The sequence below is a fragment of the Gymnoscopelus braueri genome (assembly GCF_963280865.1).
Source record: "Gymnoscopelus braueri genome assembly, chromosome: 10".
Taxonomy (NCBI): Eukaryota; Metazoa; Chordata; class Actinopteri; order Myctophiformes; family Myctophidae; genus Gymnoscopelus; species Gymnoscopelus braueri.
The window spans coordinates 16,618,564-16,632,766 of NC_137611.1; the positions used below are offsets into that span (position 1 = coordinate 16,618,564).

A 14,203-nucleotide genomic window follows, 5' to 3' on the forward strand; every position below is an offset into this window, starting at 1 on the left:
CCGTGTCCACCTCGTTTCAGAGAATGACGCGGTATTAAAGCAAAGGAAGTCATTTCAGTGTAGCACTTAAACATATCGTTATGGGGGGGGCATGTTTATTTTAATGGTCATCATCAAGTAATCTACTGTGCTCTGACTTGGATCAATGGAACTAATATCGGTGTCACAATGAAAACCATTTTCAAGGTTTTAAAGTAAAACAATAACATGTAATTTTCTTTGCATATAATCTTTTATATTAATGTTATATTATCATTACAATTGTACTGTTTTTGCCAATTAATTGGGGGCTCACTTGCAATACCCTCATGGCACAACAGTGGGCCCCGGCCCACAGGTTGAGAATTGCTGACATACATGACATACATACTATCGACCATACCGTACCGTACCGTACCGTACCGTACCGTACCGTACCGTACCGTACCGTACCGTACCGTACTTATGCGATTATACATCAGAGGGAGTGCTGCTGTGAAATATTGTCACTGCTGTCCTGCGGTCGTTGGGGCGAGTGCAGCACACCAGTGGCAATATTTCACAGTATAGCACAACCTTACGACGGTGTATTAATGCGATTATACTACAGTTTTACTATCAATATTTAATGACACGAAACCTTTCCCTCTCCCTTTGTAGCACATCCAGTTTGAAGGAGGGATAAAATCTTAATTGGGCCATTTGGGGGTATTTTTTGAAGCAGGCTGCTCATCAGTTTAAGGCACATTAATTGTGATCAAAAATTAAATCAAAACTAATTTGTTCAAACCCAACAGGTATGGCAACGTCGCCATGATTAATTTTCGCCCAGTAGCAAACTGATAATGGTTAATGTTCCGTTGTTCTTTCTTGACAGCTGGCAGCCGTTGCTAGGTTACAGGTATAATAAGCTGGGTACATAAGGCAGAGTGATACTTTTATAGAGATGCTGTTGTTTTTTCTGTTGTTTAGCAGAAGATTGTGGCACTCATTAGAATGCCTCAGTATTAACCTATCAAAGTATCAACCTATCAAAACCTATCAGTACTAACTGTGGTAAACATTAGCCCACTCACTACCGTAAGCTATATCTCCCAGTACATGTCACAGTTAAACCCATTCAAATAAATAGCATACTTTGGGTACTTTATCGATTGGGGAATGGTTATCACAGAAAACCATGAACTGCCCTGGGGTGCCCTCTAGTGGTATGTTCTTGCAATGTGTATCAACTCGCAGCTGCTTCATTTAAATCACTTGGGTTAATTCACTTGTCTTTCAGTCTACATTTTATATTGAAACCCAACTTAGATACTGGCAAAGAAATTCTAACCATTGTGCTTGGATGGTGTGTATGTGTGTGTGTGTGTGTGTGTGTATGTGTGTGTGCTGTGCACCCAATTTCGCTTGGATGATATATGATCCCCACACCAGAAAGTCTTCAGCAATCAGCATAGAGGTTTATTTTGAAACCTCCATGCACATTTGCTCCCTTGTTTTTTAATGTGCATCCGTCTGTGTGTGTTTCAGTGAAAAAAGAGTGTGTGTCAGAGGGCGAGGAGGAAGAGGAGGAAGAGGAAGAGGAGGAGGAGGAAGAGGTTAAGGACGCACTGGTAGAGGAGATTCTCCAACAGGGAGACACAGCCATCATCTACCCGGAGGCTCCCGAGGAGAGAGGAGGCTCTGATGAAAATGGTATCTACAAACAAACCCGCTAAACATGTTCTGGCTTCCAATTCCGATACCTCAACTACTAACCCTGTATTATGTGATATGATTGCTTTTATTGTTGTATGGCCTGGCTCACGTTAAAAGCTTTTGTAAAACATCAAAAACTACATACAGAGAATGAATGCCATAAAACTTTATTTTATTTAGTTTGACAGTCATAAATGAAAAATAACATAAATAAATACATCCATGAATAAATCATTCCAAACAAATTGTTTAGCGTAAATTAACTATCATGTGATATCGGATCGGTTCATAGGCCGATCGATACTGGATGCAGCATTTTAGAAAGTATCGGAGGCAGGTCCGATACTGGTATCAGTATATCGTAACAACTCTAAAAAACAACATTAATTTCAGATGTCACACTGTCTGTGTTAATAAATGAGTGTATTTGCTTGTATGTTTGTTGGGCTAATAAGTTTTGCTTGTATTTGCCTAATATCACTCTACTTATCCCTCTACATATTATACATATTACCTTACATATATTACTACATACACATTATCATCATCACTGTACCATACATCGCTCTGTATTTTTACAAATCATTAAATGTGTCACATATCACATATACACATATCAAACTCTTTATATTATAATACAAGTAATGCCACATTGCATCTCCACATGTCCTCTTGCCTCCCCCCAGGCACTCCGGATTCCTTCTCCCAGTTGCACACCTGCCCGTACTGCTCCCGCGGCTACAAGCGCAACGCCTCGCTGAAGGAGCACATCAAGTACCGCCACGAGACCAGCGAGGACAACTTCAGCTGCTCCCACTGCAGCTACACCTTCACCTATCGCTCGCAACTGGAGAGACACATGAGTCACCACAAGAACACGCAGGAGCAGGTACACACGACAGGACAGGGAACAATTTACAATTTAGGCATTTAGCACCCCCACACCCACACTGCCATCCTGCCAGTGGGTGTTTTCTTGTTACCAGATACATTGTGTGAATGGTCAGTTTAGACTGGACTCGGGACCCATGTTTGGGTCACGGATACATTTTTATGGGTCACGAGTTTTTGGTCTTGAACTAAAGAAATTGGGAACCACTGGTTTAGAACACGTGTCTATCACCTTAAAGAGCTGGCTGAATAGAAGCTTCCGGACATACAGTGATAGTCTTCAATTAGTTGAGTTAAAACCGGTTCCATTTACAGTAACCATGTCGTTCTTTGCTATTTTCCTTGTCTAATATGTTGAAATCTCAACAGTTGCTATGGACCATGTGTCCTTAATAAAGTTTTGATTGATTGATTGATCTAATACGCGCCCCAAACATATGGCACTCAGTTTACACACACATTTGCACTCAAAGGACCACAATGGAAAGGATATGCTCTCAAGGTTTCTTTGTGTTTTATCCTTTTGACAGATATGTACATGGTCATGTATGTGCATTTTTAACACAAACCAATCAATCAATCAATCAATCAATCAATCAATCAATCAATCAATGAATGTTGTGACAGACAACAGCGACAGACACTCAGACTGGTTTACCAGTCTTGAGTAATGTTTGCACGTGAGGCAGTGACAGCTCCAGAGAATTGTTACTTGGGGGGCTATGGGGGGGGGGGGGCTGGCTTTTTTAGAGCAGGGGCAAATGCATTTTGGCAACAAACAACAATGAATAATACTAATACGACAAATGAGATTCAATGATCATAAATAAATAAAAAGTATGGTTTTATAGTATGGTTTACATAGAAGTCAATCAATTGTCTTTCACATATTTATATATATTTTATTTATTTATTCCATAAATATTTTTCATAACAATTGGGTTTGTGGGGAGGGGGGGGGCCGTCACTGGTCAGAGGGAGCCTCAAGAATGCAGGGACATTGAGTGAAACAAAACAAGCACTTCCCCCGACACCTGACACCTGAGTGACACAAAACAAGCCCTCCCCTGTCACCTGACACCACCATGTGTCCAGACAATGAGGAAGTCACTCTTGCAGTGCTTTGAATGTGCTGTGCATACTCTTGGATGTACCCAAATTCTGCAGGATCAAATATGCATGCTTCAAAGGATATGGAATACTAAATTAGTGCAAAGACAGTGCAAAGAAAAAGGTACTGTAAAGCTCCTTTAGGAGTGTTTAAATTTTACATTTACATTTATTGAACAGAGATGTTATTTTTCTGAGGATTTAATCCACACCATGGGACATGTGTGGACTGGGACTTTAATTTAAATCTGAGCGAGTATTTCTGTAACCAAATGGACTCCAGAAGAGTCCATTTACTCAGTGAGTAAGCCACAGTGAGAGCACATGGTGAACGAGTACAGTAATTGAAATGACTGGAACCTGTTTTTTTAGCCTACAAAACTGTTGGTCTATTCCACAATTCACCAGGTACATTCACTATTTTGCTGGTCAAACTGATTTTGAATAGAGCAGAGCATGCATGGTAGCAATACATTAGACTGCAGAGGCTGTTACTAGCTTTGCCTGGATTGCACGGGTGAAATAGGCACACAGTAATACATAAATAAATACAAACAATTATGTATTCTTAAAGCGGCACTATGTAAAAAAAAAATTCCAATCTGTAAGGTAGAGTATTTGTCTCCCTGTTCTTCTATTGAGACATTTAGATCGTGTCAAAGTTCATGTCTCACCTAGACACAGGATCTGACACGAAGATTCGATTTATCCCCTGAGCAAGGCAGCAGGCAGGCAGGCAGGAAACCGGGTTTAAATCCGGGGTAGAACAGGAAAATTACATTGTGCAGCTTTAACAGAATAATGATAACAACAACAACATAAATAAATCAGAACAGCTAAGTATGAACAAGGAAGCTTTCCAGTCTTTTATCAGTGCTAGTTAATCAGTAAGGGGCGACCAGGTGCGCACCCAGGGGTTATCTCACCTCAGGACGGCCCCTACCGCCATCACACACACATTCAGTCTGGATCTGAGGGGGGCTGGAGCACGATGTTATCGACAAAGGGCTGCCGAGCTTTATGCAGTGGTGTAAAGTAACATTTACACAAGTACTGTACTTAAGTACAATTTTGAGGTATTTTTTTACTTTACTGGAGTATTTCCAATCTTCTGCACTTTTACTTCTACTCCACTAAATCTCAGAGGCAAATATTGTACTTTTACTCCACTACAATTATTTGAAAACTTTAGTTACTAGTTGCAGATATAAAGTATTACATTATAAGACATACATTAACCAATTTAGCCCTATTTTATACCTAGGCTATTTGAAAAGTTGCGTTGTGAGCTGAGAGCTGAGATCTGCTATTTTCAAACATTTTAGTACTTTTACTTTTGGTACTTTAAGTATATTTTGATACCAATACTTTTGTACTTTTACTCAAGTAAATTTTGAATTCCGGACTTTTAATTGTAACAGAGTACCTCTGCGTTGCAGTATTGATACTTTTACTTGAGTACAACATTTGAGTACTTTTTCCACCACTGTTAGGCACCATGATAATGTCAACCCAACAACAACACATCACATTTCACTCTGTCTGCGCTAAGGGCAAATATTTGTAATTACCTTCAGTCAAGAAGGTCAAGAAGAGAAACCTTACCTCTGGAAGGCGCCAAAGGGTGTTTGTGTTTCAGTCCCACAGTGTATAGAGCACTGGGTCTGTGCTATTACAGCAGAGATAAGAAGCTAACATTACAGCGAGCAAATTGTGGACACAAAAATAGCTTACCTTTTATTCGACCTCATTTCTCCTGGGGCTCATCCTTGTCATCGCTTTCCAAAAACGGATGGTTCAACATTGTTTTGGTGCCGTATCGCATGGAGTCAGCCAGCGTGAAATACCTATGTACTGGATATGCAACAAGTCAAACGAGTCATGTCATGTTCTTGTCATCGTTGGCGTTGTTTATTGTCATTCCTTCCACGGTTGGAAATCTGTGAAATATGCTACTCTGTTTTGTCTTCCCCGTGTCATCATTGCAACCATGCACAATACAATTACATGGTTTATTCCGCTCTAAAGTAATACAAATCAAGCAATCAAGTTGTTTTGTTTCGTGTAGAATTAATATCTAAAATACCTAATGTAACCCAAATAAAATAAGTTATAAAAAAACACTGTGTCAATAATCTATACCTATAGTGCATATATATATATAGTTTTATCGCTCTAGCTTTTTAAACCAATGTGTGTCCAGAAGTTAATAAACAGACAGACTCCTCCAAGCCAGTTAAAAGCTAGTGGCAAAACTGCTCTAAGCCTATTAGAAGCTAGAGTAAACGCTTAGTTCCGCCCCTCACCTCCATGCTACTTCCTTGTTGGAAAGGTTTGCTCTGGAGAAAGAGAGAGAGAGAGAGAGCACATGTGATCCAGACAGAGGAGAGAGAAAAAACTGCATACTTATCAAGTTAGTTATCAACCTAGACTTAGTGGTCAAAGTCCTAACTTAGTAAGTAAACCACCGAGGTGAAAACTGAAGATTAATCTGCTCACTCACCTGTCACCCTTGTGGACGGATTGGGGGGGTTTTCTGAAGAAAAGAATTGGCCAGGTGTTTTTGGAGGGTTTATTCATTCCAGTCCATAAAGAAGCCACCAGACATCGTGGAGATTTGCAATGCAGAGATTTTGCTTTTCCTTGGACAGCGGATATCTATATTCAATCAGTTTGCTACACTACTAGTGTGGTAGGACTGTACATTCACATTCACTATTGAGTCCTGCACCATAAGTAGTAGTAGTGGTGGTGGGACTCACACATATTCCATTCACCTGAGGGGCTACACTGTGGGTTTAGTGAGATTGGGAAATTGAGGCGCTGTGATTGTGTTTTGGGTGTTTTGTTTATTTTTAAAAATTGATATGCATTACATGCATTATAATATGCTTACATAATTACTCAAGTACTCAAGTACTCATAATGCTTTATAACCATGTTGATAACACTTTATAAAGCATTTTATAATGACACATGGTCAAGTATCATTATAGTTTGCTTTAACATTGAGTACTGTGTTACTGAAGGTTGAATACGGGTTGCTGGTAGGCCACTAATGTTCTTAGATTAGATCTAAAGTAAACCCCCAGGTGCACCTAGACATTTAACTAGACCTAGGACTCTAAGCTAAACCTAGAGTTAAGCTGACAAAAGCTCTTCTAAAAAGGGGGTTTTACATTCCAGACAGGATCATGCGTTATCATATTTCGTGGTGTTTGTGTTTTATAAGACACGGCATATCTTTCTTTTTTCTACTTATGGTCTGGTCTCTAGTGTTATTGTTTACTTACCTCCCTACTTCTGAACCTAGATTTATGGTCCATAACTGAGGGTAAGGTATTATCACGTAGAAGGTGCTACATTATTAACTTTTGTACCTGCCGGCAACCACCCACTGAGCAGGTCTGGGATGCATTTTTTTTATGGGTCAGACGCCAGAGGCTTGCACTCAATGCATTCTGGTACATGTAGGAACTGTTGGCCGGGCTCTGTGCGCTTCAGTCAATATAGTGAATAGTGAATAGTGAATAGTGAGGATGATAATTGTTTCAATTGACTACATTATTTATTTTATATACCTATCACATCCCACGGGGGAACTTCAGTTTTCAGCTTCACCCAGCTGAGTGCTGCCCACACAGCAGTTAGGGGTCAAGTGTCTTGCACTTCCACACGTTGCTGAGCGAGGGGGGAAATATTTTTTCCAAAATGTTCTGAAATCTCCTCAAACAATTATCAAAACTTTTCAAAAATACAAATAGTGAAAATAGCAGATCTACAAGCTCACAACATGTCACGATACGATGCGTTGTGAGCCTGTAGATAAAAAAAAATAGGGCTTAAAGGGATTTTTCACTTTCAAACATGTCTGGGGTCATTTTAACGTCTACTCAGGCTTTCGTGTGCACCCCAGTTTTTAAGTTGATTGATTCAATATTTAGATATTTGATATTCAGACACGCCCCCTTCCTATTCAAACCCAATGTAACTTCGAACTCCATGTTAGATTCATTGAAAACACCCTTCCTTGGTTCTGGTGACTGATGTTGACCTTCTTATACGTGAGCGTATATGTGTTTTTTCAATTACTTTTTTTTTTTCAAATCATGACAAATAAATGAAGAAAGTAATTGAAAAAACACTTGCGTATTAGAAGGCCAATATCAATCACCAGAACCAAGGATGGGTGTTTCCAATGAAACTAACATGGTTAAAATGAAGTTTTAATTTACAATGGGTTCATAGAAGGGGGCGTGTCTGATATATACAGATATATATGATATAGAGATATTAATATCTAATATCTAAATATTGAATCAAGCAACTTAAAAACTTTTGGGGTGCTCACCAAAGCCTGAGTAGACTTTAAAATGACCTCAAACATGTTTGAAAGTGAAATATCCCCTTTAAGTGAGTGCCACAAACGTGTGGATTTTTCCGGTATGTTCTAATCACTCTCTCTTTCTCTGTGTGCTCCAGCGCCACGTGGCTCCCACAGCCGGCGGGAACCGTAAGTTCAAGTGTACCGAATGTGCCAAGGCTTTCAAATACAAGCACCACCTGAAGGAGCACCTGCGCATCCACAGCGGTGAGTACACTAATTAATGGATGCTGCTCTGGCAACCACGGAGCACACGTGCACACATGCAGTACATGCGCTCGCATGCTAGAATCAAGGTCTCTGCTCAAGCCGTTAGTTAGTTCACCTCCTTTCATTAAGAATTTATGTTTTCTCATTTCTGTTTTCTGATTACAGTTGTCAAATCTACAGACCGCTTGAACTAACTATGTCACAAATGTATTATTATTATTATGAATAATGATAATAATACATATTCAACGGTATTCAAAGGTGCTTTACAAAACAAATAACTTTATTAAAGCAAATAAAAAGAGATTAGGTATTATTGTTTTTGGCTTCAGGAAATTCATGTAATTAAACTGACAGTTTGCTGACTGTCAGAAAGTGATTTACTGAACAACAGCCAGCTGTGTGTGTGTGTGTGTGTGTGTGTGTGTGTGTGTGTGTGTGTGTGTGTGTGTGTGTGTGTGTGTGTGTGTGTGTGTGTGTGTGTGTGTGTGTGTGTGTGTGTGTGTGTGTGTGTGTGTGTGTGTGTGTGTGTGTGTGTGTGTGTGTGTGTGTGTGTGACTTTGTGCCACAGCCAAATTTTATTTCGATTTATAAACTTCAGTTTAATTTGTATTCTGCACCACATTTTTATTAAAACAATTTGAACACAGACTGATTGATTTGTCATTGTACTCTCCACAGGAGAGAAGCCATACGAATGCTCCAACTGTAAGAAGCGATTCTCCCACTCAGGCTCCTATAGCTCCCACATCAGCAGCAAGAAGTGTGTGGCCAGTGCACCGACCAACGGTGTTTCCCGGCCGCAAATCAAACCAGCACCGCCCACTGCCCCGCCTGCACCCATCACCATGGCCCGCACCATGGCCCCCACCCGCGTGATCGTGAAAGAGGAACCCGAAGTCAAACAGCACCCCGTCACCCAGATCAAGTCAGAACCTGTGGAATACGTGTGCAAGCCAGTGACGGTAGCACCAACAGTGACAACATTGACCAATGGGGTGGTGAATGGGGGCGTGGCACAGACAACAATCGCCACGGCGACGGTGCCGACGCACACGACGGGCCTGCCCCCAGGCATCGCCATGGTGGTGCCCACCGTAGGTCTGGTGTCGCCGTTCAGCATCAACCTGAGCGACCTGCAGAACGTTCTCAAAGTGGCCATGGATGGAAACATCCTGAGGCAGGTGCTAGGCACGGCCAACGGTGGCAAGCAGGGAATCATACTCCAGCCGGCCCAGCAGCAGATCATCAGCCTGCCGGCCTTCGTGGACCAGGACGGGACGACCAAGATCATCATCAACTACAGCGTCAACCCCAACGCCTCCGCTACCGCAGCCCCCCTGATCCTCCGAAAAGATCTTGTCCCTGCTCCCCCCACCACTACCAAGACCGCCACCATCCTCTCTGAAAGGGTCCAGCCATCAGCTGCAGAGGTGGAAAAGCTCCCCACAGACCTCAGCATCGTCAAGAAAGAGCCCAGAGAGTACGAGCCCATTGGAACAACGGAGACGGGAGTGGCAGGGCTGGCGACTCAGCCGGACACAGAGACTGTTCAGACCGCAAACCCCGAGGCTGCTGAGACGCCGAAAGCACAGAGCTCCAGCACGTGTTTGCTCTGTGACGACTGTCCTGACGGCCTGGAGGCTCTACACCTCCTCCAGCACCGCAAAGCAGCCAACGGGGAGGCGGTGGACTCGGCTGCCCTGGACCCCTCGTTCGCCGCTCTGCTGAATGACGCGGGGGTAACCCTGGAGGAGCCACCCATGGACGACCTCCTCTCCCTCCTCAAGACGTACTTTGCCTCCAACGCCAATCCGAGCAAGGAGGAGCTGGCCAAGATCTCAGACTCCATCGGTATTCCCGTGGAGGTTGTCAGGAAGTGGTTTGCCAAGATGAAGTCTGGGAAAGCCATAGTGAGCCCCCGGGGGGACTCCACTGCTGCCGCGTCTGAGAAGACTGCAGTTTCCGATCTGGAAGGAACGGCAACTCAGAACGGAGAGCTAGAAAAACCCGCCAAATCCCTTACTATTACATCCGTAACACCACTAAACTCACTTCTCATTGTCAAAAGTGAGCCAGTAGACCCAGACCTCCGGGACACTCAAGCTGAACCCCTGGACCTGTCCTTGCCCAAGCAGACCCCGACTGGATCCGACGCCCAGAAGCCCCCAGCGCCAACCAAACAGCAGGAGAAGCCCCTCAACCTGACCTGCCTGAGAAAGGACCAGCTCCAATGTAGCACCATCTACGTCACCTCGCCGGAGACCGGCCTCGTCACAGCGGCCCAGCTGCCCACTCTGGTGGCCCTTGCCGGGCAGGGCACAGTGGGGTGCCTGAGCGCCCTCAGCACCGGCACCAAGCGCACCATCCTCATCCCCAGGCTCACCTACACCTACACCACTACCACTGGCAGCACCACTGGCGCCAGGACCGTCGTGCTGAACGGACACAAGGTCCAGGTCTGTAGGAAATAGGAATGAATGAATATTTTATTTACGTGTCCGAACAACAATCACATGGGATTATCAGACGCATCAATTAAAACAAAAACAAACATTCCAGTGTATACCCAGCCAGCAACTCATAATACAACCTGATTTTGAACAAGACACATACAGTACATACATTCATATAGACCTGCACATAGAATATATAAAGTTAATCAAAATGAAAGTTAATCTATTATAAGTCACCCTTCTCCTCCTATCCCACGCTTTATAAAGATATTCTGAAAATGCTATCAGGTTTAGACCAGGGTTGTGGACTTTTGTTTAACAATATTTCTCTCAGATCATGATACAAAGGACAAAATAAAATACAAATAAAAGTAGGAGTGGGCTTTAGTTCCCAAGACAGCCTTTCCTTTGTGATTTAAAGCAATGTAACTGTGCTGCTAGTGAGTCTATATGCATAAAATAACATTTAGGAGGAAAGGGGAAAAAAATCAAATAATGATTCTTGTCACTTACTTTACATACTTACTTGTCAAGGCTGATTATGTAATATGCTTTCTGATTCAGGTTAAAAACTACAGAAGGGTAAAACACAGCAGGCTGCATAAAGGCTGACCATATAGTGCACCATGATGTAACAACACAGCTGAAGCTAATCAAATTAATAATGGGTGTGTTAGATTTAGGCGTGTGAATGACAGTATTCTGTGCTTGGCACGCCCACAGCTCTGGGCACACCTAAATCTCGCACACCCATTATAATGTTTTATTAGCTGCAGCTGCATTGCTTAATAGCCTGCCATGTTTTACCCTTCTGCAACAAAAAGAACAAATACACTCGGCATGTAAACATTAGCCTTCATTGTGAAACAAAAAACACAAAAGAGAAAAACTGACATTTCTACACTCTCAGTAAAACTAACACTCTGGATTGTAATGCGTACACTACATATCGAAGTAGAGACTCCATGCAACACCGTAATGCACCATTGATGTATTTATTACTTGAGCTTTCGGTACAAGACCTTCTTCAGAACACGTGAGAACACCGTGTACATTTATGAAACAAACTTAATACAGTAGTGCTGTGAGTGGAAAAGCACAACACTTACTCAGTGGGTCCTGGCTAAATCATTTGGTCTCCATCCAGAGACCTCCGCTGGTGTGATGACCGGGTGAGGTTAACCAATGCCGCCTGTGTGCATGACTGCTGTGGACATTACAATAGCAGCAGTTGGATTCTCTCCCAGAAACTCTGAGAGAAAAAGGGTGGGGAGGGGCCGGGGTCAGGTAGAGTAGTCTGGTCGTGTGAAAACCCCCTTATATGTTGACACAGGTGTCCCCACCTGGCTATTGTGTTGCTGCAGTCCAATACTGCGTTGCAGTATTGATCTAGTATTGATTCCGTAGTGTGTATGGTTTTATCAGTTTGTGATCTGAGTAATTATTCTGCTAACTATTGTCCTAATACCTATAAGTATCATATTTAGGAAACTGCATGAGCGCTAACTGACAGGTACTAAGATCATCGCTCACTTTCACAAGTCTTCAAATCGATGCATAGGGATATAACGAATATAAGACAATATATTGTCTTTGAAAGACAATATACCTTTTTGAAATTAAAGCTACCATTGTAGCTTTAACCTCTTAAACCCTATATACTTTGTTGAAAGGGGTCCCAGGGGTCTATACGCTCACTAGTTTTTTTGTCTTCCCCATAAATAGCCGATATACAAGCTCACAACCTGGCACAACATGACGCACTGTGAGCTTGTACATATGCAAATGTTCACCTTTTAAAGGAGTAGTTCACCCCAAAAAAAAGTGATTTTGGAGGTGAACTATCCCTTTAATGACATGCCCAGAATAGGGATGCTGGGGTTAATAGGGTTAATGTCAGAACGAATAACGCCTTGTTGTATATTGGTCTAATTATTGTTATATCTCCTGCCGTTTGCAGCAACAGAAAAAGCCAGACATCAGCGCGGAGGTTCTGAGCGCGACGGAGGACCAGAACGACTCCGACTCCTCGCCACCCAAGAAGCGGCGGTTGGAGAACGGCGTTTACCCCTGTGACCTGTGTGACAAGGTCTTCCAGAAAGGCAGCTCTCTGCTCAGGCATAAATACGAGCACACAGGTATACTCCAACTCCTTTTCTATACGGGCTTGATACAATTTACGGGGGGGGGGGGGGGCGGGTTTAGTTAATTAAAAACAGATTGTATTATTATATAATATATTTTAATCACTTTCACTCTCGTTCTTCCTTTCCAGGAAAACGTCCCCACGAGTGCGGTATCTGCCATAAGGCCTTCAAACACAAGCACCATCTGATCGAGCACTCACGGCTACACTCCGGCGAGAAGCCCTACGAGTGTGACAAGTGTGGCAAGCGCTTCTCCCACTCAGGCTCCTACTCGCAACACATGAACCACCGCTACTCCTACTGCAAGAAGGAAGGCGGCTCGGGCTCGGGCTGCGGTTCGGTGGGGCTCCGGAGCAGGGGTCTGTCGTCGCGCGCGGTCAGGTCAGAGGGCATGATGGTCCGCAGCCCCGACGGCGGGCCGCTCTCGGACAGCCGGACCACGACGCCACCCTCGCAGCTGGACTCGGACGAGAGGGAGAGCGATGAGGATGAGGATGACGACGACGAGGCCATGTGCATGGACGACATCCGCGTGGTCCAGGTGGACGACGGAGAGTGCGAAATCTACGAGGGCAACTTCGAGGACGATGATGATGATGAGGAGGAGGAGGAGGACGAGGAGGGAGAGGAGGGGGAAGAAGAGGGGGAAAAGGAAGTGACAGTAGAGGTTGGGGGAACGTCAGACGGGGATGAGGCGATGGAGGGGGAGGAGGAGGGCCCCGAGGGAGAGATGGCAGAGGAACAGGAAGAAGAGGAGGAGGAGGAGGAAGAGGAGGAAGAAGGCATGGAATGCGAGGTGCTTGAGGTAGAATTTGGGGAGGATCTGGAGGACGAAGAGGAAGAGAAGGAGGAGGAGCGAACAGAGGAATCGGAAGCCGTGGTAAAGGAAGTGGTTGTGGAAACGGGGGACAACGTAGCACGTAGTGACACAAGCATCAGGGAGGAGTCGGACAGCGTCCAGCCAACAAAAGAAGTCGTGACAGGCGACCAATAAACATGGAATCAACATTTGTGGGACTGGGGATTCAGGATATACGGAAGTCATACGCCTGATTTAAACTTGGTCGAGTGGCGTTGTCGAAAATAACCGATCTACAAAGCGCTGCGATGCGATGTGGGCTTGAAGATCGGCTATTTTCGGTGCGCTGGCCAAGTGTAAGTCAGGCGATAGGTGTCAAATAAAAGAGACGAAACCACGTCTCGCCATCAGTTGAAAACCACCGCGGTTGCCATGATATCGGTCCACTACTGTGTGCAGAAACCCAGGTGTGCCTGAACTTTAAAAAGAAAAAAGGTAGACATTTTTCTTTCTTGAGGAAAAACAAATA

The 14,203-nt window shown here is 43.7% G+C and overlaps 1 protein-coding gene across 1 annotated transcript in view; it reads left to right on the top strand.

Annotated features, from left to right (window-relative positions):
• LOC308093390 (zinc finger E-box-binding homeobox 1-like) overlaps positions 1 to 13,869 on the top strand; it is a gene marked incomplete at both ends in the record, with an annotated part of 85,312 nt that extends 71,443 nt beyond the window's left edge. Inside the window, 6 exons of the mRNA XM_080439726.1 lie at positions 1,510 to 1,674; positions 2,364 to 2,566; positions 8,161 to 8,269; positions 8,954 to 10,731; positions 12,689 to 12,866; positions 13,004 to 13,869. Of these exons, the coding sequence (XP_080295852.1) occupies positions 1,510 to 1,674; positions 2,364 to 2,566; positions 8,161 to 8,269; positions 8,954 to 10,731; positions 12,689 to 12,866; positions 13,004 to 13,869 (3,299 nt within the window). The remainder of the gene's footprint in view (positions 1 to 1,509; positions 1,675 to 2,363; positions 2,567 to 8,160; positions 8,270 to 8,953; positions 10,732 to 12,688; positions 12,867 to 13,003) is intronic.
• Between the last annotated feature and the right edge of the window lie 334 nt (positions 13,870 to 14,203).